The 24184-nt window shown below is 34.4% G+C and overlaps 5 protein-coding genes across 5 annotated transcripts; 2 read left to right on the top strand and 3 right to left on the bottom strand.

Annotated features, from left to right (window-relative positions):
• Positions 1–13168: 13168 nt before the first annotated feature.
• LOC101888268 (alcohol dehydrogenase class-3) lies at positions 13169–15405 on the top strand. Its single transcript, XM_005188076.4, has 4 exons — positions 13169–13320; positions 13409–13873; positions 14565–14651; positions 14712–15405. Exons 1-4 carry the CDS (start codon positions 13303–13305, stop codon positions 15279–15281), a joined length of 1140 nt encoding a protein of 379 aa, XP_005188133.1. The 5' UTR covers positions 13169–13302; the 3' UTR covers positions 15282–15405.
• A 205-nt stretch (positions 15406–15610) lies between these two features.
• Positions 15611–18292, bottom strand: LOC101888091 (seipin). The gene is made up of 4 exons (XM_005188075.4): positions 17628–18292; positions 17124–17563; positions 16232–16279; positions 15611–16160 (listed from the first exon to the last, which is right to left on the bottom strand). Exons 1-4 carry the CDS (start codon positions 17909–17911, stop codon positions 15877–15879), a joined length of 1056 nt encoding a protein of 351 aa, XP_005188132.1. The 5' UTR covers positions 17912–18292; the 3' UTR covers positions 15611–15876.
• An 829-nt stretch (positions 18293–19121) lies between these two features.
• On the top strand, positions 19122–22041 carry LOC101887919 (tetraspanin-33). Its single transcript, XM_005188074.4, has 2 exons — positions 19122–20122; positions 20239–22041. Exons 1-2 carry the CDS (start codon positions 19558–19560, stop codon positions 20562–20564), a joined length of 891 nt encoding a protein of 296 aa, XP_005188131.2. The 5' UTR covers positions 19122–19557; the 3' UTR covers positions 20565–22041.
• On the bottom strand, positions 21687–23260 carry LOC101887591 (L-seryl-tRNA(Sec) kinase). Its single transcript, XM_005188072.4, has one exon. It carries the CDS (start codon positions 23258–23260, stop codon positions 22367–22369), a length of 894 nt encoding a protein of 297 aa, XP_005188129.2. The 3' UTR covers positions 21687–22366.
• LOC101887756 (mitochondrial import inner membrane translocase subunit Tim10B) lies at positions 23260–23950 on the bottom strand. The gene is made up of 3 exons (XM_005188073.4): positions 23830–23950; positions 23664–23759; positions 23260–23590 (listed from the first exon to the last, which is right to left on the bottom strand). The coding sequence occupies exons 1-3, from the start codon at positions 23848–23850 to the stop codon at positions 23348–23350; spliced, it is 360 nt and encodes a 119-aa protein (XP_005188130.2). The 5' UTR covers positions 23851–23950; the 3' UTR covers positions 23260–23347.
• Positions 23951–24184: the final 234 nt, after the last annotated feature.

The following is a 24184-nucleotide window of genomic DNA, read 5'->3' as shown; positions in this document are numbered from 1 at the left end:
TCTGCTATGCCTTTCTTGTTCATTGCACATTTCTTCTTTTCATCAATTAACCAATCAATTTGCAAAATGTTCCTGTCTTTTGAGCATCAATATCCATGTCATGTGAATAACCTTACCCCCTCCCACCTCGTTTTGAGAGCAGACAATAACTCATTAATTGGAAGCTACAAATTGTATGGTCCAACGGCAATGGCAACAGCAACAACTACAACACCATCCAACCAGCCAGCCACCTCTACAAGGTGCCATTAAAGGTGAAACGATGATACAAAACCACATTCAATAGAGGAAGATTTTTGCTGACAGTAAAAGGAGTTCAATAATGGTCTACATTAGTTGAAAAGGGTCATCAAATGTCAGAGACAAGGGCGTTTTGCAGAAAGGATCAGCATCACCATCGACATCGTCATGACACGCCAGCGTCCCGGCTAGGCACCCAGACAATGCTTGTCTATTTAATATTGGTTGCGGTTTTGTGGCGGGCCCATTCATTAGAAGTTTAAGGTCAAACATGGTTGTGAAGATAAATGAAACGGATTTTGAAATGTAATAAATCTTAACAACAACAACAATAATGTAATCAATTTTTCAAAGAGCAAGAGCAAATATTTCAGGCGTAATTATAGGGGTATTCTTTGTGATAATCGGTGTAGGTAATTGGAAAGAATTTAAGAATTCAAAGAAATAAACCAAGGACTATTTTGAGACAGATGTACACATCTGAACATATTTAGTTTCAAAAAAAGTACAAATAACCCAAAAAAATTACAGGAAAAACTCAATGGATTATGAAAGAAGAACTAACAAGAAAAAACGCTGTCAGTTCGTCCGGGCTGAACTTTGAATAGCCTCCACCATTGTCAACGAATTTGGAAATTTTCAAAAAAAAAAAAAATAAATAAATAAAATCCCTTAAAAAGTATGTTAAAATCTTAAAAATACCGAATGAAGCCTTTATATAAGGTTCTACACGACAACGTGAACCTGCATAGGCAACTTTTGTCATAAGCCATTACAATATTCAAATGCGAAGCTTAAAAAAAAAAATGTAGCTAAAATTATCAAAATATCGAATATCGGGAGGTACCACATTATATGGGGTCTATACCAAAACGTGGATCTGCACAGACAATTTTCTGTCATAGGCTGTAGTACCCATTACGAACTTCTAATACCAAATTTGAAACAACTCCGGTGAATAATGTAGCTTAAATCTCCAAAATACCGAAAATAGGGAGGTGCCGTTATATGGGGGCTATACGAAGGCTTGGACCAGCACGAACAATTTTCTGTCATAAGCTGTAGTATCCATTGCGAATTTCAAATACCAAATTTGAAACATTTCCGGTGAATAATGTAGCTTAAATCTCCAAAATACCGAAAATATGGAGGTACCATAATATGAGGGCTATACGAAGACATGGACCTGCAATAACAATATTCTGTCATTATAAAAATAAATAAAAATCGGGATTATAACTCGAACTTTAAACAAAATTTTAAAACACACTGATCTTCTGTTAAAAGATATCCTTTAAATTATTTATTTCAAACGCCATAATTTTACATTTTTTTTTTTAATTTTATTAAATGAAGGCAAAAAATGTCGGAAATAGAATCACATTTCACATTTTAGAATACGAATTATGGCCTTCAAACTGTCAATGAAGCCGTCACACGCTGCCCGAAGGTTGCTCTGGCGTATTTTGGTCCATTCCTGCGAAAGGTTTTAATACAACCTCCAGAAAATTTTCGCTACAATATTCGGTATTTATTCTGATGCCAGGGTCGATTAATATGCGGAGGGCGAACATCGCCATCATCATCATGACCGGCGCTTGAGTTCTGGTGGCCAACCGAAGGTGCACATTTTCAGCTAACCTCTTTGGCAAGTAAACACGGTCATTTTATTTGTTTACAAACTGCTGGACAACGAATGTTTTCTCATCGGAGAAAACCAAATTCGGCAGTTTACCACTTTCGGCCAAGCGAAGCAACTCTTGAGCCTACTTTCTTTCTGTTGCGGTGTAAGTTCTTGCATTTTGGACTTTCAACGGCTTCATCGCGAGCTCATTTTTCAATATTTGCCGAATGGAATATTGCAATATGTTCAGCCCACCGGCCATTTTTCGGCCACTGTGACGCTGGTTTCGATCAAGTTGCTTGCTTACTTTTCGAACCATTTCTGCTGATGTTGTTGTTTTCTTCTGTCCACTTCCTTGACATCCAGGATACGCTACCAGTATCACGGTAACGGGCGATGGGACGAGACACAAAAGATTTATCCACATTTAAATACTGGAGTGCTCTAACGATATCCACTTGTGGTGTTCCAGCCAAATATAAAGAAATCACACTATCACGCTAAAATTCCATCACGAATAACTTTTTTTCTGGAAAATTCCCAATTCTCAAAATGGTTTTGTACGCTTGTAAACAATATAATGAGTTGTCACTGGAATAATTTTAATAATTCAGCTGTCGAGTGGCTTAGAAATGACAGCAGTCTGAAGTTGGTTGCAGTTTTTTCATCTCACCTTGTATATACTATTTATATTATATTTATATTATGAATGCATCAATATACACTATTCTATAAAGCGTTGCCTTTCAGGTTAAAAAATTGTGTGCAGCGCCTTAAAGTATGTAATAAAAAATACTTGACAAAAATTTAGAAAAAGTAGCTTTACATTTGAATCTAACATTATGCGTATATTAGCCTTAACAATTCTGATCGTATTGTATAATTGTTTTATAACTTATATATTTACATATTTCTATGTACCTACATATATTTGTATACATCTGCATCGTCACACATAAATATCTAAATAATAATTGAATTTCTAGTACGTGCCTTAAACGGAGCCCACTCTCTCTCTCTCTCCTTACCCCCTACTTCTCCTAAGACAATATCCGCCGTTGTGCAAAAATAGGAATTAAATTAAATGTCAATCATATGACAGGCAGAAAAACAAAGATGTGAGAATAATTGAAAAAAGATGTAAGAAACTACAAGGAACACAAAATACAAGGACAAGGACACCACGGCAAAACAAATTGTAGGTGCAAGTGACTGGTGCTGCTTCAGCTCCTGGTGCTTCTGGTACGCGTGTACACTAATCTCACGAACCATTCTGCATTGAAATAAATGATTTCCCCTGAAATAAACGAAGACATGGAACAAAGAAAAACAAAACGGAAAACAAGTACACATCGTACACATCTGACAAATGAGAAAATTAAGGTAAAGAAACAAAGCAACTAAAGGTCGGATGTCTGTGATTTGAGGAAAAAGAAAATCTGAAAAAAACAATGATTTTTAAGGTAAGTTTTTTAAGGAATTGAATTTATCAATCTCGGTAAAATTTATGAAAATGTATGAAATGTTTTTGGATGGTTCTCTCAAATCTTCTTGTGTCTCTTGCACTTTCACTCTCTCATGTAAAAAACCACGTGTGTTTGTCTATGGGTCCTTGAAAAATATTCTTTAAAAAATCCACGTGTGTTTGTCTATGGGTCATGAAAAATATTCTTTAAAAAATCCACGGGTGTATGGGTCCTTGAAAAATATTCTTTAAAAAATCCACGTGTGTGTGGGTCCTTGAAAAATATTCTTTAAAAAATCCACGTCTATTTGTCTATGAGTCCTTACAAAATATTCTTTAACAAATCCACGGGTGTATGGGTCCTTGAAAAATATTCTTTAAAAAATCCACGTGTGTATGGGTCCTTGAAAAATATTCTTTAAAAAATCCACGTCTATTTGTCTATGAGTCCTTACAAAATATTCTTTAACAAATCCACGTTTGTTGGTCTGTTGGTCCTTGAAAAATATTCTTTAAAAAATACACGTTTTTTTGTCTATGGGTCCTTGAAAAATATTCTTTAAAAAATCCACGTGTGTATGGGTCCTTGAAAAATATTCTTTAAAAAATCCACGTCTATTTGTCTATGAGTCCTTACAAAATATTCTTTAACAAATCCACGTTTGTTGGTCTGTTGGTCCTTGAAAAATATTCTTTAAAAAATCCACGTCTATTTGTCTATGAGTCCTTACAAAATATTCTTTAACAAATCCACGTTTGTTGGTCTGTTGGTCCTTGAAAAATATTCTTTAAAAAATCCACGTCTATTTGTCTATGAGTCCTTACAAAATATTCTTTAACAAATCCACGTTTGTTGGTCTGTTGGTCCTTGAAAAATATTCTTTAAAAAATCCACGTTTGTTTGTCTATGGGTCCTTGAAAAATATTCTTTAAAAAATCCACGTTTGTTTGTCTAGGGGTCCTTGAAAAATATTCTTTAAAAAATCCACGTTTGTTTGTCTATGGGTCCTTGAAAAATATTCTTTAAAAAATCCACGTTTGTTTGTCTATGGGTCCTTGAAAAATATTCTTTAAAAAATCCACGTTTGTTTGTCTATGGGTCCTTGAAAAATATTCTTTAAAAAATCCACGTTTAATGGTCTATGGGTCCTTGAAAAATATTCTTTAAAAAATCCACGTTTGTTTGTCTATGGGTCCTTGAAAAATATTCTTTAAAAAATCCACGTTTAATGGTCTATGGGTCCTTGAAAAATATTCTTTAAAAAATCCACGTTTGTTTGTCTATGGGTCCTTGAAAAATATTCTTTAAAAAATCCACGTTTGTTTGTCTATGGGTCCTTGAAAAATATTCTTTAAAAAATCCACGTTTGTTTGTCTATGGGTCCTTGAAAAATATTCTTTAAAAAATCCACGTTTGTTTGTCTATGGGTCCTTGAAAAATATTCTTTAAAAAATCCACGTTTGTTTGTCTATGGGTCCTTGAAAAATATTCTTTAAAAAATCCACGTTTGTTTGTCTATGGGTCCTTGAAAAATATTCTTTAAAAAATCCACGTTTAATGGTCTATGGGTCCTTGAAAAATATTCTTTAAAAAATCCACGTTTGTTTGTCTATGGGTCCTTGAAAAATATTCTTTAAAAAATCCACGTTTAATGGTCTATGGGTCCTTGAAAAATATTCTTTAAAAAATCCACGTTTGTTTGTCTATGGGTCCTTGAAAAATATTCTTTAAAAAATCCACGTTTGTTTGTCTATGGGTCCTTGAAAAATATTCTTTAAAAAATCCACGTTTGTTTGTCTATGGGTCCTTGAAAAATATTCTTTAAAAAATCCACGTTTGTTTGTCTATGGGTCCTTGAAAAATATTCTTTAAAAAATCCACGTTTGTTTGTCTATGGGTCCTTGAAAAATATTCTTTAAAAAATCCACGTTTGTTTGTCTATGGGTCCTTGAAAAATATTCTTTAAAAAATCCACGTTTGTTTGTCTATGGGTCCTTGAAAAATATTCTTTAAAAAATCCACGTTTGTTTGTCTATGGGTCCTTGAAAAATATTCTTTAAAAAATCCACGTTTGTTTGTCTATGGGTCCTTGAAAAATATTCTTTAAAAAATCCACGATTGTTTGTCTATGGGTCCTTGAAAAATATTCTTTAAAAAATCCACGTTTGTTTGTCTATGGGTCCTTGAAAAATATTCTTTAAAAAATCCACGTTTGTTTGTCTATGGGTCCTTGAAAAATATTCTTTAAAAAATCCACGTTTGTTTGTCTATGGGTCCTTGAAAAATATTCTTTAAAAAATCCACGTTTAATGGTCTATGGGTCCTTGAAAAATATTCTTTAAAAAATCCACGTTTGTTTGTCTATGGGTCCTTGAAAAATATTCTTTAAAAAATCCACGTTTGTTTGTCTATGGGTCCTTGAAAAATATTCTTTAAAAAATCCACGTTTGTTTGTCTATGGGTCCTTGAAAAATATTCTTTAAAAAATCCACGTTTGTTTGTCTATGGGTCCTTGAAAAATATTCTTTAAAAAATCCACGTTTGTTTGTCTATGGGTCCTTGAAAAATATTCTTTAAAAAATCCACGTTTGTTTGTCTATGGGTCCTTGAAAAATATTCTTTAAAAAATCCACGTTTGTTTGTCTATGGGTCCTTGAAAAATATTCTTTAAAAAATCCACGTTTGTTTGTCTATGGGTCCTTGAAAAATATTCTTTAAAAAATCCACGTTTGCTTGTCTATGGGTCCTTGAAAAATATTCTTTAAAAAAATCCACGTCTCCTTCCAACATCTCCCCCTCCCACCTCCAGCCAATAAATACCGTTCCCTAAGATTTTCATGTTCGGCAATTTGACATTTTTCGGTTTCCTTTCAACATTTTTAAGACACATATCGGAAAATGTTTCTGTGTGACCAAATTGTCTGTATGTATGTGTTGTGAAAATGACAACAACAGCAACACCAAAACCAAAACACACACAAGTCATGACATGCATTTATTGCATGCATTGATCTTGATTTAGTATGTGTCAGTTCAAATACCATTTCCGATTTCCGCCAGCAATTGATATGTTCATTTTTCTTCTACCATTCGGCCCGGGTGTTGTCTTAGTATCAAGTGTATACATGTCAGTGTGTCTATGTATATATTTTGCTTCATGTGTGTATGTTTCACTTGGTATTTGTTCTGCTGGAAAATCCTTCACTTCCGGTCCGGGGTATTGCAAAACAGGGTGTCAGGTCAATATGTTTTCTCTCACTCCCGACTATAACTTCCTATATCACAGTCATTTCGAAGTGTAACGGCTTTAAAAAACTTTTCACGCTTTCTCGCACAACACACACACACGGAGGCACACCCACTGCCACCATCCAAGAAATGAACAGTCATAACCATTATTTTTAACACCGCTTTAAACTAACGATCAGAATGTTGAACATTTAAAGTCAACATTTGATGAAGTCGTTTAAAGCGGGCTCTCTTTTTGCTGCACTACGTGTGTGTGTGTGCGGATGTATATTTGTGTGTGTTTTGTTTGCATTCGACCAACAACTTCACAATAACTGCAATGTGGGTTTCCGGAAGCGCCATTGCTGTTGCTATTATTTGGTTTGGCTGGCTGATTACTGTGGCCGGTTCTGTTCTACTCTGTTTTGCCATTGTTTTGTTTGTTTGCCAATTTGGCACAAATACCATTTAAATTGAAATTATAATTGTTGGTGGCAACGAGGCAAATTCATATCCCTGCATCTACACACACACACACATACAAACACGCACAACACATATAGACATTGGCAAATAATGCAAAACTTAAGGGCAGGGGTGTTGGAGTCATAAATGGAAATTAGGAAGGGGGTTTAGGCTTCAGGAGTCCTGCAAAAAATATTTTTCAATTGACACTTAGAGCCACGAATGCAATTCTGGTCATCCTTTAACAATTCTCAGAAATATTCTGGAAAATCCTTGAAAAATATTCTTCAAGAAGTCCAGGTTTAAAGGACTATTGGTCCTTGAAAAGTATTCTTCAAGAAGTCCAGGTTTAAAGGACTATTGGTCCTTAAAAAAAATTCTTTAAAAATCCAGGTTTAAAGGACTATTGGTCCTTGAAAATATTCTTTAAAAAATCCAGGTATGAAGGACTATTGGTCCTTGAAAAATATTCTTTAAAAAATCCACGTTTATTGGTCTCTTGGTCCTGGAAAAACATTCTTAAAAAATCCACGTTTATTGGTCTCTTGGTCCTGGAAAAATCATTCTTAAAAAAATCCACGTTTATTGGTCTCTTGGTCCTGGAAAAACATTCTTAAAAAATCCACGTTTATTGGTCTCTTGATCCTGGAAAAATCATTCTTAAAAAAATCCACGTTTATTGGTCTCTTGGTCCTGGAAAAACGTTCTTAAAAAATCCACGTTTATTGGTCTCTTGGTCCTGGAAAAACATTCTTTAAAAAATCCAAGTTTATTGGTCTCTTGGTCCTGGAAAAACATTCTTTAAAAAATCCAAGTTTATTGGTCTCTTGGTCCTGGAAAAACATTCTTTAAAAAATCTACATTTAATGATATATTGGTCCTTGAAAAATATTCTTTAAAAAATCCACGTTTAATGCTCTATTGGTCCTTGAAAAATATTCTTTAAAAAATCCAAGATTCCAGTTCTGAATTCTGAAATAATTTTTTTTGATCGAGTGTGGTGCTGATCCCCCCACCATCACACCTCTGCATTCTACCATGTAGGTATGTGTGTCTGTATTCCTAACATTGTCAAGAAAGCAATCTAAAACTTTTTCTTTCAAATGATATTTTGCTGTTGTTGTTTTTTTAATGCCTTCCTTTCATTTTTGTTTGTTTTGTTTTCTTACCATTCGCCTGTTCTCTCCATTGTTTTTATTATTCCCATACAATTCGTTTCGTTTTCTCAATTTGTTGTTTTGTTCCTTCTCCATTGTTCTGCACTTGAATGCTCTTAAAGTGCTGTTGGCAATTTTCTAGATTCTACCTTGAAGTGCGCGCTATCGTGAAGTTGAGGCTTTTTTTGGCAAAAATTTGCGAGGCATGTGAGTGGAAATATATCCTGATGCATCCTGGCAAACATCGACATGTATGGCTTTCCGTTTGCACTGTTTTGTTTTTTTTTTCTGGCAATTTTCGTTAAGTGGAAAAATATTCTTAATTTCGTTTTCATTCGGAACTATAAATAATTGGAACATTTGTTGGTAATTTCAATGTGCAGAGGGTGGGAGGAGGGGAAGTTGAAAGTTTTGTTAATTACTTATAATAACACTAATAATTGAAGTGGCGGAATGAATTCCATATCAATGGGATTCCAATAAGGCACCAGATATTACAGAAATGGGTCATATGAAAAGAGGAGGATTGTTTGAGCCTTAGATGGGACCAATGGAATATTTTCTCTGGACCAAAAGACCAATAAACGTGGATTTTTTAAAGAATATTTTTTAAAGACCAACAGATCAATAAACGTGGATTTTTAAAGAATATTTTTCAAGGACCAACAGACCATGAAACGTGGATTTTTTAAAGAATATTTTTCAAGGACCAACAGACCCTGAAACTTGGATTTTTTAAAGAATATTTTTCAAGGACCAACAGACCATGAAACCTGGATTTTTTAAAGAATATTTTTCAAGGACCAACAGACCATGAAACCTGGATTTTTTAAAGAATATTTTTCAAGGACCAACAGACCATGAAACGTGGATTTTTTAAAGAATATTTTTCAAGGACCAACAGACCATGAAACGTGAATTTTTTAAAGAATATTTTTCAAGGACCAACTGACCATTAAATGTGGATTTTTTAAAGATTATTTTTCAAGGACCCATAGACAAACAAACGTGGATTTTTAAATACTATTTTTCAAGGATCAATAGACCATTAAACGTGGATTTTTAAAGAATATTTTTCAAGGACCAACAGACCATTAAATGTGGATTTTTTAAAGAATATTTTTCAAGGACCCATAGACAAACAAACGTGGATTTTTAAATACTGTTTTTCAAGGATCAATAGACCATTAAACGTGGATTTTTAAACAATATTTTTCAAGGACCAACTGACCATAAAAAGTGGATTTTTTAAAGAATATTTTTCAAGGACCCATAGACAAACAAACGTGGATTTTTAAATACTGTTTTTCAAGGATCAATAGACCATTAAACGTGGATTTTTAAACAATATTTTTCAAGGACCAACTGACCATAAAAAGTGGATTTTTTAAAGAATACTTCTCAAGGACCAACTGACCATAAAAAATGGATTTAAAGAAATAATCAACCCAGGATATCGTCTCTGAACACATTTCAAAAATTATCCTTATTTTCAAATATCCACTTACATCGAGAAGATAAACACCTGGTTAGTTGGTAAACAAACTTGTGTTTTATGGTCGTCTGACAATACTAGAGATTCTCGGGCATTTAGATGTCATTCGGTTTGTTGAAGTAGCAAATAGAAATGTATTCGAGAGTTGGGTTAAAAGTTCACGATGATCAAATTAACCGGGCGATTTAATTAGGGCAAGGTGGCGTCTCTTTTCGAATACCAACAAACACAACAGTTACCCCATGGCATATCCCTTTGTCTCCAGTTTGATAGCCCATAGGAATGTCCTTCTTATTATTCCTATTGCCTTGAATTTCTAGGATTTCATGGCTACATTGAAATTACCACTCACCCCACCAACAATGGCATAATTATGTATGTTCGTATGTTTGTGTGTGTGTATGTGCGACAGAACCTACATTATCGTCATTGCCTAACATTGGCATTGGGCAAAAGCTAGGCAGTAGTGGCAGTAGTAACACGTTTAAATTTCTGCCTCCTGGCATTCTAATCAGCATAATTTCCGTTGGCTATTTGTTAACATCCGTTTCCGTTTTGCGGTAAAAAGGATTTTACACAGTAGAAGTGGTAGCAGCAGCAATAGTTGAGTCAGTTCGTTTGCCATGGCTAGGCATTTCATGGGAATGCATTCACACACTCACACATCCCGACTCATATCGATAGGCAGAGAGTGTGAGAGAGAGGGAGAACAAATGAAACCATTGTTAGCAACAAACATCAGACGACCCTCATATACACAAGCTGAAGGTTTTCTTAAGCACCCAAATACCAAAACAGCTTCCAGGCTTATTTACCGAAAATATACCCCGATGAATACAAGAATAGAGCAATCATGTTTCCAAGTCTAACCAACAGACTTGTGAGCATTGGCAGAAAAGTCCAAACGTTTGTTTTTGAGGTTATGTACAAGGGGGTGGGATGTGAAACAATATTGTGAACTATTGCTGCGTTACGTAAGGTAATCGTAAGGTAATCGTATTGTCACCAGCTAGTTGGGGGTTAAGATTGCAAATGGAAACAATCATAATTAGGGTTACACAATTATCTAGAGTAAGTCATTTAGCAATGACAAGTTAAGTTGATCAAATGTATTGGTGGATACTTTTGCAGAATATTTTTTCAATCAACATCACAACCAAAATCGTGGAGTTTATTAGGAATATTTCCACTGATAATTAATAGCCTTCGTAACAGGCAATTGTTGCTAAGAGAGCGGTAAACACCTATGAACATACAACACATGTATTTTAATCTGCACATTTGCTAATTTATTTATTTAAGTTGCTTTACTGTTATAAGAAACATAAGCCAACAAATTTGCCCAACAAATAGGAGACACTAGGTACGAAAAAGACCCATTAGTGTTGCCACATTCGCAAGTTATTTCTCCACAATTATTAATGATTGGTGAAATGAACTCTCAAGAAAAAGGCTTGGGAATATAATTCAATGCAGCTATTCATGATTGAGCTGAAAAATTCATATTTGCCATAAATAGGGTTCAGAATTATTTGCTTAATTTAACGATTTTGTTCCTCGATTTACCAATCATGGTACATTTTAATCAAGTTAACCTCAAATTATTACAAGTAAAAATGCTGCAAGTTTCGCCGAATTTGGCAATTTTCAAAAAAATAAATGAAGGGATTGACCACTTTGCAACATCAAAATAAATTCCGTTAAAAATTCTGTTAAAATCTTAAAAAAGCCGAACGTAGCCGTTATATTAGGTCTATACGGCGCCGTGGCAACTTTGGTCATAAGCCATTGCAATATTCAAAAGCTAAATTTGAAAAAAAAAATCGGTGAATAATATAGCTAAAATCATTCAAATACCGGACATAGTGATATACCATTATATGGGGGTTATACCAAAACGTAAACCTGTACAGGCAATTTTTTATCTGAGGCTGTAGAGTCCATTACGAACTTCAAATACCAAATTTGAAACAATTCTGGTGAACAATGTCGCTAAAATCATCAAAATACCGAATATCGGGAGGTGCCGCTATATGGGGGTTATACAAAGACTTGGACCTGCACAGACAATTTTCTGTCCTATGCTGTAGTATTCGTCACGAACTTCAAATACCAAATTTGAAACAATTCCGGTGAACAATGTCGCTTAAATCATCAAAATACCGAATATCGGGAGGTGCCCTTATATGGGGGCTATACCAAAACGTTGACCTACATGGCCCACTTTCAATACCAAAAGTCCTGCTGACATAATTTACATTTGAGAGGAATGTTATCAACCTACTTCATTTCGTTCGGAAGCTAGAGTAATTTCCACAGTCGGACGGACATTGCAAAATCGACATAGAATTTTATGCTGATCAAGAATATACATATATACTTTGTGGGGTCTAAAATGTATATTTCGAGCAGTTACCAATGGACTTAACTTAACATACCCTCCATACTATGGTGGAGGGTATAAAAAGTGCATGTTTTTAGGAACTTGCTTAAAATCAAGGATTGATCGGTCTCTTTTACTGTCGGCAATGTTGTAGTGCACACCACATTTTTATCAACCATTGAATCGAATTAAGTAATTTAATGTTAAAATAATAAACTGAATAACAGTCCCCAAAAAGAAAACACAAATACATATACTCTCTGGGGTGTAAAATGTATACTTCGAGATGTTACAAGCGGAATGGCAAACATAATATACCCCCGTACTATGGTGGAGGGCATAAAAATAATATCCAACTCTGTATTTTCCTGTATTTATCCGGTCTAACTTAACTTCATTGAAAACAGGCTCCCATCTCTTATCTGTGTATACGTCATGTTTTTATAAATAAACATTTTGACATTGAGATGTTGTCAAATGTATAATTTTGAAAAAGTTGCAAACGGACGTCACCTTCTTTATTTTACTGTGCTTTAGTTACCTTAAAATTTGTAGCAATTATTGAAAATTGTTATGGGAAGTCGTCTGTTAATAAAAAAGTTCTGCATAACTTATTCTCCTTCCGTGATTTATGTTTGGGCAAGCAATTTTAAAACATATTTGCTCTGTTCCAGAACCTGCAAGAAGAATTTAGTATATTTGCAATTTTATTCGATATCATAAAAGAAAAATCGGTTATCATAGTAAAAACTTTTAAATTCTTGCAGTTCGGGCAGAGCAATTTATTTTAAATAGAGCAAGCCTAAATGTTTTATGTTTTTTTTTTGCTCATTTGTAAACATTGTGTGCTTTATTCATTTTTATTATGGGCAAAATATTTTCTGTTGACAAACCAACTATTTGCTTGCAAGTTTCCGTCTGTTTACTTCTCAGAGTTTTCCTCCAAAAGAGAATAACACTACACTACTCTTTATGCACTACTCTATATGGCTTTAAAATCAAAAGTAAAGTTCCAAAATTAAATATTTCCGTTAGTTAAATACAAAACCACATGGTGTCATCCTATTTAGGTTGTGTCTTCCCTTCGATTGTTTATTATCGTGAATGGTATGAATCACCCTGTTGTCGCCAACAGTAATATTGTGCTATTGATATTTTATCATCACTAGCCGGTCGTAATTTACTCGTCGGTTTTGTTTGTTCAATTTGCTCACGGTGATCATCGACGTCAGAACCCGCAAAAAATGGCAACAGAGGGACAAGTAAGTCTAGAAAAGTTCGAGTGAACTTATCAGCATATAAAAACTATAATTATAACAACAACATTTTCCATTTAATTAATGCAACTAGGTTATTAAATGTAAAGCTGCCGTAGCTTGGGAAGCCAAAAAACCTTTGGTTATTGAAGAGATCGAAGTGGCTCCACCCAAAGCCCATGAAGTACGCATTAAAATAACTGCCACCGGTGTGTGCCATACGGATGCCTACACATTGGGTGGTTTTGATCCTGAAGGTATTTTCCCCGTCGTTTTGGGTCACGAAGGTGCCGGCATTGTTGAGAGTGTCGGTGAGGGAGTTACCAAGTTCAAACCCGGCGATCATGTTATCCCCACATACATTCCGCAATGTGACGAGTGCAAATTCTGCAAGAGTACCAAAACTAATCTGTGCCAGAAGATTCGTGTTACTCAGGGTCAAGGTGTAATGCCTGATGGTACATCACGTTTTACTTGCAAGGGTAAAACTGTTTATCATTTTATGGGTACTTCGACTTTTTCGGAATACACCGTCGTTGCTGATATCTCGTTGGCTAAGGTAAGATGAAAGACTATGTCTTGATCTATAGATCTATATGTATCGAATGTTTTTGCTATGATGGCATGACTTGCATATTGTATTGTGATGTATTGAATGTAGTAGCTAAGCGAAGTATTTGTTCATACGTGATAAGCATAATTATCTATGTTGATAGGGCAATATTTCTCCAGCCCCCCAATTTGTTTTGTTGATGTGAATCAGCATCAGAGAGGTTTGCGAACAAAAATTTTAACTTCTTATATTAGAAGCTTGGCGTTTGAGTTCAATTATGGATAGAATAAAAAGGCTCATTTGCACATCATATATATTAAATTAAAATATTTAATTAAATTCAAAGTATATTTTAGAATCTTAGAATTTCTAAACCTAAGAACTCCCCTAAATTTGATTTTTTTTATGAAATTCAGAACATGAGAACTCCTTGCGTAAAAATCCAAAACAATCTAAGCTATAATATTTTATATAAACGGAATGAACATTTCTTCAGTGGCGTTGGAGGGTGGCTAACATTTTGAACGTATTCGTAATATTTAGCTATGGAAGAATTAAATCTAGGTTATGTTTAAAATAAGTTCGTCAATTTTCTTTTTAGTTTGTGCAGCAACATAGATCACAAAAGAGCGATCATACTATCGACCCCCCTCAAACTCCCCCAGATTTATGTTAATTTCCATGTTTTCAATTCCAGGTTGATGAAAAAGCTCCTCTGGACAAGGTTTGCTTGCTAGGCTGTGGCATTCCTACTGGTTATGGTGCCGCTCTCAATACCGCCAAGGTAAATAATTCCTATAAGATATTTCAAACATTTCGAAATAATACCTATTTTTTCTTAAAGGTTGAACCCGGTAGTACTTGTGCCATTTGGGGTCTAGGCGCTGTAGGTTTGGCCGTTGCCTTGGGCTGTAAAAAGGCTGGCGCCTCGAAAATCTATGGCATTGACATTAATCCCAGTAAATTTGAAGTTGCCAAGAAATTCGGTGTTACCGATTTCATTAATCCCAAGGATGTTGAAGACAAGGGACCCATACAAAACTATTTGATTGATTTAATGGATGGTGGTTTCGACTACACTTTCGAATGTATTGGCAATGTGAATACCATGCGCGCCGCCTTGGAGGCCACTCACAAAGGCTGGGGAACATCGGTTATTATTGGTGTTGCCGCCTCGGGACAAGAAATCTCAACACGTCCCTTCCAATTGGTTGTTGGACGCACATGGAAGGGTTCAGCTTTTGGTGGCTGGAAGAGTAGCCGTGATGTGCCCAAATTGGTTGAAGACTATATGAAGAAGGATTTACTGGTCGATGAATTCATTACTCACACCATGCAATTGGATAAGATCAATGAAGCCTTCGATTTAATGCATGAGGGTAAAAGTCTACGTAGTGTGGTATATTTCCATTAAGAATTGGGAATATAAAATCGCCAACTAACTACAAGCATTTTGATATAGAATAAGCTTTTCATAGAAAACAGCCAAAATAAAAGTGATTAAACGTTTTGGTGTTTAACACTAGAACCATAAAAAATCGATGGTCTTATCTCTTCTTTTGAATGTATTTCAAGTGGCTTGTTATCACAACTAATCTAGGAAGGGAAAGCAACAAAATTTTAGTGGTGTATTTTGGATGGTGGTTCCAATAGCCATTATTAGGAAAAAAAAAAAAAACAGTCAAGGTCAAAACTGAGTAGACTTTTAGTGAATCAAGATAATTTTCACGAATTGTTTTCATATTTCCTTTAAAAAATGCATTTATTTGCTTGCTAATAAATAGTTTTTACAAAACTTATTTTCTAGTGTATTTTACAAAAATATTTAATATTTATAATAGTCTTCTTAATTCATTATTGTCTTTGTAGTTTCAAAAAACGTAAAGAATTAATCTTTAATAGATTTTGTGCCTGTGAATTCCATGGCATTTATTTTCATAATGAAAATACCCTGGAGTCTTAAAGCAAATGTAATTTCCTCCATGGAAATTATAGGGCCCGGTATCGTATTACAGTTTCCTTTGACGCAGTGTTCCCTGTTGTGCACTCATTTTTTGTTGTGCACTGATATCATCGATATCTTTGTCATCATTTAGGAAAGCCAGTTCATCGTCATCTTGCAGACTTTCAGAGGAATATTTCGGCGACTCTAAAGCTCGCCCAGCTTTGTCTTGAACTTTTTGTGTAAACAATTCGTATTTCTTTTGTAAATTTACAATCCATGTTGCATTGGACCAATGATACCAGCTTAGCAAGAATATCACCAGGATGAAGAACAAATTTGTGCTTATGGCTGAAAGGGGAAAATGAAGGGGTAATGTTAATGAAATAATAGCCAATATGGTCCACAATAAAAAAACTTACCCACTATGGCAGACATGACTGGCCAATTGTGCATAATATAACGTAGACCTAGAAAGAAAAGAAAAATTGCGTATTATTAAAAGATAATTATAATTTGTAATATTTAAGTTAAAGGATGCGTAGCTGCAGCAGCCAGCTATACTATTTGAAATTTGTTTGAAGGGTTGCTTTGATTTTTAAGATTTACAGGAGAGCAGGAAAAAGTGGTGTAATTATGAAGAAGAAAAAGTAGATAGGGTGATAAGAATGATTATTGAGGAATTGTACCACCAAAGGGATGTGGGAGAAAATTGGAATTTCTTTATAAAATAACTGTCTAGCCTTATGCCTAATAATGTTATACAGTAGTATAGTTCGACATCTATGCCTCTTTATTTCGTTTCACTCTGAAACTGTATTAGCTTTGATTTTTTGTGTCTTTAGTTTATGCGACTGATTCTAAAGTCATGATTCAGATGAAGGTGGATTTTAGCTCCTGGCTATTGCAAAACATCTCTTCACCCGTACCCTTCTACTATTTCGGTCAATCGGAAGAAATTGCCAAATATATAATCCTCCGCAAAAAGGAACTTGTGGGTTCCTTTAAGTGCACCTGCAATCGAACAAGAATAATAGATAAAATAGTATTTGGGAAAGGGCAAGCGTAACTTTTACGCTTCCTTCTTTTTTCCATATCTTGGTCGGAAACTGGGAAAAGTGGCTGCATTTTGACCATATTTCATTTAAGACCAAGAAAGAAATGGACACTATGACAATGAATATCCTGCGTCTTTGCAATCGAGTCCAACAATTGGGTTTGATTCCCACTTACTTCTCTCCAGGCATCTTTAAAATCTCAATGAAGTATAATATCAATAATAAAATTTAAAGATATAGTGTCGTATAAACTTACCCGTAAAATCGGCCACAATATGCAAAGACACCGTGTAGAATTGTATCTTTTGCGATTGCAGCTCCACATAGACATCCGTAATGGGATGATGTTTTTGTTCCAAATAATTTGAAAATATCTCTACCGATACTCGTTGGAATTCCTCTCTAAAACCCAAAACATACAAAGGACTTAGGGCCCATGTTGAAATCATGCGTATCAATGGTGATCGATAGCGCATCATTGCCGAACGGCAAGAGTGGCCTCGTAACATTGATTCTATGTCACGCATCTCTCCACAAACCATAAACATGCCCAAATCCAAATTCTGTGGTGATTCAGGCATTTCGATTTGTACAATTACCCGGTACGATTGACCCACCATAAGCAGCTGTTGTTTCTTGGTCAACGAGACATGGGCATGGGGAAATGTGCAGGGCGAACTGGTGTCTAGACAGGTTCTGAAAATGGAAATTTCGATTAATCTCAATTTACTTTTCTTTCTTCATCTGCTCAACAACTTACTTAAATTGCATGTGCACGGGACGGGTGTGTGAAATTGCCGGCATGTATGCATAATAAAACGAGGCATACATAAACACTGCCGTCCAAATTATCAGCGCCACAACAAATGCCACCAATCCAATACGCAAGACCAGCTCACGCATAGAATCAACCTTTTGATCTGCTTTAGTTTTGAGACGATCGTATATGTTATGGCTCATATTCCTTGCTGGATATATAAGAAAACGACGCCATAATCCAAAAGGATCACAACTGAACACGATTAAACGCAACAAAATGTTCATGATTGCCTTCTACAACCCTTCCGACCGAAATCCAGGAACGTTTAATAAATACTGCAAGTATTGCTATAAGGCGGCAATTGAGACTTTCGTTTCTGTCTTATCAGCGCAGTAAAGAGAGAGCATTCCCTTACTTTATCACAAACAATCAAGAGCAGCGGCACAATGTTCGTTCTCATTGCAAAGGTAACAACACCATGTTATGGGTGGCAAATTATTGTTGTCGTCTGGCAGCAAAAAAGATTGTCCAAAAATATTCGATCAAATTGACCTATGGACGCGCTCTCAGTGACTAAATCCACAAGCCGATATAGTTACTACGGAATGAAATAAACAGTTGATTGTGTTGCAGTGAACCTCAGCCAGTCGCGCAGTCCCCCCAGTTATAAAAATATGACTAATGTAAACATTAGAGTCGTATGGAACAATTGCGCATATATAAATGAAAATCGTAATTTCAAGAGGTAAATGTTCGGAATTTACATGTCCAAAATTATTTTTTTTATTTCTGAGCAGCCTCGGTCCACTCAGTCTGGTACCTCACAAAATTTATAAATATCATATCGTCTTATTCGTCATTCGTCGTATTATGATTTAAGATTATAAATATTTACCTAATGTAAATATTAGGGTGGTTCCCAAAAAAAGAGTAATCGTTATCTGAATTGGTGGAGATAAATGCTCTGTTCTTCTATTTTTCAAACTGATGAAAGTTGCAAAAGCAGTAGAATGTATTCATGGCTCTAATTTGAATTGCGCTGCTATTTTGAGTAACACGTTTCTAGTAAGTTGAAGATTATTGGCCGTAAAGGAACATAACCAAAGTAATTTCATAGAAGGATTTTTTTCATCGACTGGCTTTATTTTGGTAATATTGTAAATTTAAAATAGTCTGTACAATATCAATGCCTTCGCAAAATTCCATCGTCACCTTTAACAGAGCGAGCTCTATCCTTATTTTAGCAGACACCTTTAAATCAATAATAATAAGAAAATTTACACGGATCACGAATATATAAACTATCCGAAGAATATTTCAAGGTTTGAAAACAGAATTATAAAATTATTAAACCTCCCACTTAATGGTGGAGGGAATAGCAATTTTCCCATTAAAACGTCGCTTTTCGCCAAACGCCGTTGCTTTAATTGAAACATCCCATATGAGGTTGGCAACACTCGCTTCAGCAACGTTGCCATATGTCAACTGTCAACGAAATTAATTTGACATATCACACACAAAAAGAAACTCCAACCGAGATATTCACTTGCGAACGAGAAAATATCGAATTTTTATAAAGAAATCAAGCTAAAACTTGCCAAAGTGTATTAAACCAACAAATAAAAAACAATTAAATATGTAAAACAACATACACAATGATGTGAAAATAATTAGAATCTCAAGTGCAGGCTATAGTTTGTCTTCTTTGCAAGAGAAACAAAAAAGAAGGCGTAGCAAACAAAGCATTGTCTAGTCAAGTAGAAACTGCAGCAGCAGCAGCGAGAAATCCCAACACTATTACAACAATCGAGGACAGGAAGCTACAAGGCGCCCTCGACTGCCACATCCAATTAGAACAACCAAACAAATACCATCTGTGTTAAAAGTTGTGAGGAAAAGACACAAAACGTTGAGATACACACAGCTACCGATGAGCAACTACAGACATCACATAGGCAGTGGAGGATATTGTGGAATCGAAGTGCGCGACATGCATCCTAGAATTTCTCAGAATTTCACATATGTGAGTTCATGTGTCAAATATATGATATTCATGTTGAATTTTATTTTCTGGCTGTTTGGTGGCCTGCTGCTGGCCATTGGCCTGTACGCCTTCAAAGATAAATGGGAATCGACGGGGTCGGTGCGTTTGGAAAGTTTCTACGATGTGATATTGAATATTTCGTTGGTGCTAATGATTGCCGGAGTTGTGGTTTTCGTAGTCAGCTTTGCCGGTTGTCTGGGAGCTTTGAGGGAAAACACATGTTTGCTCAAATTCTATTCAATGTGTTTGCTACTGTTTTTCCTTATGGAAATGGCTATTGCAATAATGGGTTTTGTCTTCCCACAAAATATGAATTCATTTCTGGAGGAGACGTTTACAGATAAGATAATACACTCATATCGTGATGATCCCGATTTGCAGAATTTTATTGACTTTGCCCAGCAAGAGTTCAAGTGCTGTGGTCTCAGTAATGCTGGCTATCAGGATTGGAGTAAGTGGATTCTATATGTAACACTTAAATGCATTAGATCACAATGTGTTCGGAACATAATGTGCTGAAATGCATTCTGTGACTATTACTAATTTTTTGTTGTTGTTTTGTTTCAGGCAAAAATGAATACTTCAATTGCTCTTCTCCGTCTGTGGAAAAATGTGGGGTGCCCTATAGCTGTTGTATTAATGCCACTGACATCAGCTCAGGTTTGGTTAATATCATGTGCGGCTATGAGGTCCAGGCCCATTCGGTTGCTGCTGCCAGTAAACGTATCTGGACCAGTGGGTGCATTGAAATTGTACGTGTATGGGCTGAACGGAATCTCTATGCAATTGCGGGCATAGCTTTGGGTATAGCATTAATCCAATTGTTTGTCATCTATTTGGCTAAAACATTGGAAGGTCAAATCGATCTGCAAAAGTCACGTTGGTCAGCGTGAAATCCGTAGTATTAACACTACACTAGTGAGCGAACAAGTGATGTGTTTTAGAAACAACCAAGAAATATTCTAAACAAAAAAAATACCCCCAGATTTTTTAGCCCATATTTACAAGAATATTACAAGATTTTTATTTTAGATGGTTCTTGCGCAATATAATGAGTGCTCCAAAAATATGTAGTATGTAGATTTTAACAGAAATTAAGTTTATTTATGTTTTTGGTAATTGGACCGACAAGCGTTGTTCTTTTGTGCTATGTCTAATTTGTTTGATAACTCAAATTTTGTTTTCAATGTTGGTCTTAATTTGATTTTGGTTTAAATTCCTAGTTTCTGTTTTTCATGTATTTTACATTAAAAAGACTTGGCTAACTAAGGATTTCCTTGTATGTATGTAAGGGAATTCTTAGTTACTAATATCCATTAATAATTGGTTTAAAATTCCAAAACAAAAGACTAATTTTTTTTACAAACAATATACTAACACATTTTTTCCGAAGCGTGCAAATTTTTTATATATATTTAGACATTGCCAAAGAAAAGAAAACAAACAAAATAAGTGCATTTTACTTCCCTTAACAAAATGGAAGAAATTATCTTTACAAATTGAAAATGTGTTCCTTTGGGGAATTCTCCACCTTGAAGTAACAACATCCCTTGATTTTTACCTAAAGCGCAATACTATAAATTAAGTTTTTTTGTTTTTGTCTAAATTTAATATTATTAAAACAACAGAATTACATAAACATTGCCATTTTAAATAGTTGAGAAAGATTTCAAAAAAAAAAAAAAAAAAAAAAAAAATATTACAAAATGAATATATAAAAAGGCCAAGAGAAATTGGAAAAATATTTTCAAAGGCCGATCGAAATGAATATAACTCCTTTGTAGCCCACATTGTTTGAATCTCTTTTTGGTTAACAACTAACCATCAACATTGTGGTCTATGGCATTGGAGTAAATATTTGTAGTATTAATGAGAAAAAAGCGAAATATTTTTATTATATTATCCGAAAAATACATTTACTATTGTCTGTATGAAATATGAATATTTCCAGCATATATTATCAAGAATACTCTCCAAACTTATATACTCCATTTTCGAAGAAGAAAAAATAGATATAAATATGTACAGAAAAAACCTGGCAAATAAAGAAACCACGGGTGAAACTTGTGCAACAAAATTGCAGCAAAAGAAAGTTTTGTTGAAAGAATTCTGAGTCTGTCTTACAGTATTCTTCTTGAGACTCCCTTTCTTTCCTCTACTTCAAGAAGCTTTTACAGTTCAACATACATTTCCGTTTTACAAGTAATTGTCATTAACCTTTTCAAACGAACTTCTTTACACTTGCCCACCTGTGTTTGTTTATTTGCTCAAGTCGTTTTTATCATATCTCAAATTTATTACATTCTCAAATGATTGAAAAAACACAAACAACTACATTAATTAAAAAATAAACTGAAACATGAAAAACTTGTTGTATTTTGTAGTTGCTCTCATTCTTAGTATGTATTGAAAAAATATTCTAGTTAATAGATGAAATAAAATAAAGTAAAAAAAATAAGTGCGATGAAAGCATTTTAAATCAATAAGAATTTAGAATATATACGAATATTTAAATGTAGTTTATATGTACTTCAAAAATAAACAAAACGATACAAGAAATCAAGAAATGGATTTAAAGACACTTTTTTAACAAATGTTTAAGTTTGGACTTCTGTCGGGGACCCCAAAGCATTGTTATTCTAACGAAAGTCATTGCACTTTTTTGTAAAAGTTTTATTGAAAACATTCTTTATTACTATTTATCTTCAGCTAATTTATGACCATTTAAAACAGATTCAATTTTGCCTTCAAATAACTGTAAAAAGTTCCTTATATCAGCATCTACCAAGTGTTCCAAAGCTTTACAATCATCAAGAATGTCCTTACGACTATCATTTAAAACTAAAGCAATTTGTTTCTTATTTACATTTGGTGGAATCTTACTAATTACAGTTCCTATGTGTTTTCTCATTAACAAGTCTAATTCATGGACCTGAGATTGTTTTGTGGGACATGTAGCTGGAAATTCTAAAGGTTTTAGAGGCACAGCAAAATTTCTAACAATAAATGGAACTAAATTCAAAGAAATATATTCCTTATTTAAATTTTCAGTAGCCAAAGTGAAAGTATTTTGTTCCCAGGAATTGTTCTTCAGGTCTGGAACTTCCAATTTTGTATACATTCTTGTAACGACCTCTTCGGGTACTCTATGTGATCCCTCTCTCACAGTATTTTGTTGCAGTGCCAAATCCAGGGTACAATCGAAGAAAATTTGGCCATATGACAAACCATATTTACGGGCAATTTGGTATAGGCGATAACGCATGCTACCATAAAAGTGATTGTCATCACACAATATTAATAAGCGATTCCTGCCATTATCCTTGTAGGCAGAACAAGATTTCATCAAAGTTTCATTAAAAATTTTAAAACTTTTCCAAGCCCCTATTTTATTATCTAACGTATTTAATAACTTATCCCTTTGCTCTTTATAATTAACCAGATTCTCCTCTGAGATGTCAATGAACTCATCATAACAGATGTGACAAACGTTAAAGGGCACTGACTCAATTTGTAACAGCAATTTACAGAAACTGGTTTTGCCAACAGCTGGCAAGCCAATCAAGGCTAAAAGACATATTTCATCCATTCTTACTGGAAAATAAATTTAATTAAACAATATCAAAAATAACACTAGCATCTAACTGTAACTCATAAACATAATTTGTAAATATTTCTACGATAACAATTTCGGGGTGGAGGTCAATGCATTTTTAACTTCTTCAGCAATTGTGCTCTTGTTGGATGGTGACTGTTGTGCTTGTTGTTGTTGCTCCTGGTTTTGTTGTATCACTTTTTGGCCTTCCTCAATTTCTTGCAAACGTTTTTGATTGATTTCCGATTGTACTTCAACATAAACTTTCATCATGTTTTGATTGAATAAAGCAAATTTATTCACACAACGATTTACACAAGTTTCCTGCAAGAGAATATTTAAACAATGGAATATATTATTCTTTAAATTTCCAATTACAGTTTGTGTTGATTCTTACCTCATGCTTGGCCAAATCCCTTTCATTCATATTATCCACACATCGGTTAAAGCAAAGTTCCGTGACTTTGTTGTATAATGTAAGGAAATCTTTAAGCTGTAATTTTAATTAATTATAACAATTATTAGTATTTATTCTATGGAAAATATGAATAAGTTCTTCCTACATTTCTCAAATTTGGGTCCATAACAACGTTTTTAACAATTTTTTATAGAAAATATTAAAAAAAAATATGTGAATATTTAATATTTGCCGATGATCAAGTGGTAGTACAGTACATAGGGATAGGTAAGTCGACTTACGATTAATCGAATAATCAAGTGGTGGTAAACAGCTGTTTCTTCTTCTGTCAACAAAGCAACGGTAAGACTGGCAACGTTATGTAAGAGTTGCCGTGTTTTACATAAAAAACAGCCAATTTAATGGAAGGTGTGACACAACCATAAAAGTAGTTTTAATCTGATGGAATTTGAAAAATTTAACTCTGTAGCTAAAAATTAAAAACAATTCTACAAAATAAT

Source organism: Musca domestica, unplaced genomic scaffold, assembly GCF_030504385.1.
Source record: "Musca domestica strain aabys unplaced genomic scaffold, Musca_domestica.polishedcontigs.V.1.1 12, whole genome shotgun sequence".
NCBI classification, from domain to species: Eukaryota; Metazoa; Arthropoda; class Insecta; order Diptera; family Muscidae; genus Musca; species Musca domestica.
The sequence above is the reverse complement of the archived record's forward strand: the minus strand, read 5'-3'. Positions and strand labels throughout refer to the sequence as shown.

Bases quoted from the DNA above. Each gene is read 5' to 3' on its own strand.
- LOC101887591 (XM_005188072.4), bottom strand. From the start codon at position 23,260: ATGGATGAAATATGTCTTTTAGCCTTGATTGGCTTGCCAGCTGTTGGC.
- LOC101887919 (XM_005188074.4), top strand. From the start codon at position 19,558: ATGAGCAACTACAGACATCACATAGGCAGTGGAGGATATTGTGGAATC. The intron at 20,123-20,238 runs GTAAGTGGATTC...GTTTTGTTTCAG, and splicing joins TGCTGGCTATCAGGATTGGA to GCAAAAATGAATACTTCAAT.
- LOC101887756 (XM_005188073.4), bottom strand. From the start codon at position 23,850: ATGGACCCAAATTTGAGAAAT. The intron at 23,760-23,829 runs GTAGGAAGAACT...TTAAAATTACAG, and splicing joins TGGACCCAAATTTGAGAAAT to CTTAAAGATTTCCTTACATT. The intron at 23,591-23,663 runs GTAAGAATCAAC...ATTCTCTTGCAG, and splicing joins GGGATTTGGCCAAGCATGAG to GAAACTTGTGTAAATCGTTG.
- LOC101888268 (XM_005188076.4), top strand. The intron at 13,874-14,564 runs GTAAGATGAAAG...TTTCAATTCCAG, and splicing joins CTGATATCTCGTTGGCTAAG to GTTGATGAAAAAGCTCCTCT. The intron at 14,652-14,711 runs GTAAATAATTCC...TTTTTCTTAAAG, and splicing joins CCGCTCTCAATACCGCCAAG to GTTGAACCCGGTAGTACTTG.
- LOC101888091 (XM_005188075.4), bottom strand. From the start codon at position 17,911: ATGAACATTTTGTTGCGTTTAATCGTGTTCAGTTGTGATCCTTTTGGA. The intron at 16,280-17,123 runs GTAAGTTTATAC...TTTTCTTTCTAG, and splicing joins TATTGTGGCCGATTTTACGG to GTCTACGTTATATTATGCAC. The intron at 16,161-16,231 runs GTAAGTTTTTTT...TTCCCCTTTCAG, and splicing joins AGTCATGTCTGCCATAGTGG to CCATAAGCACAAATTTGTTC.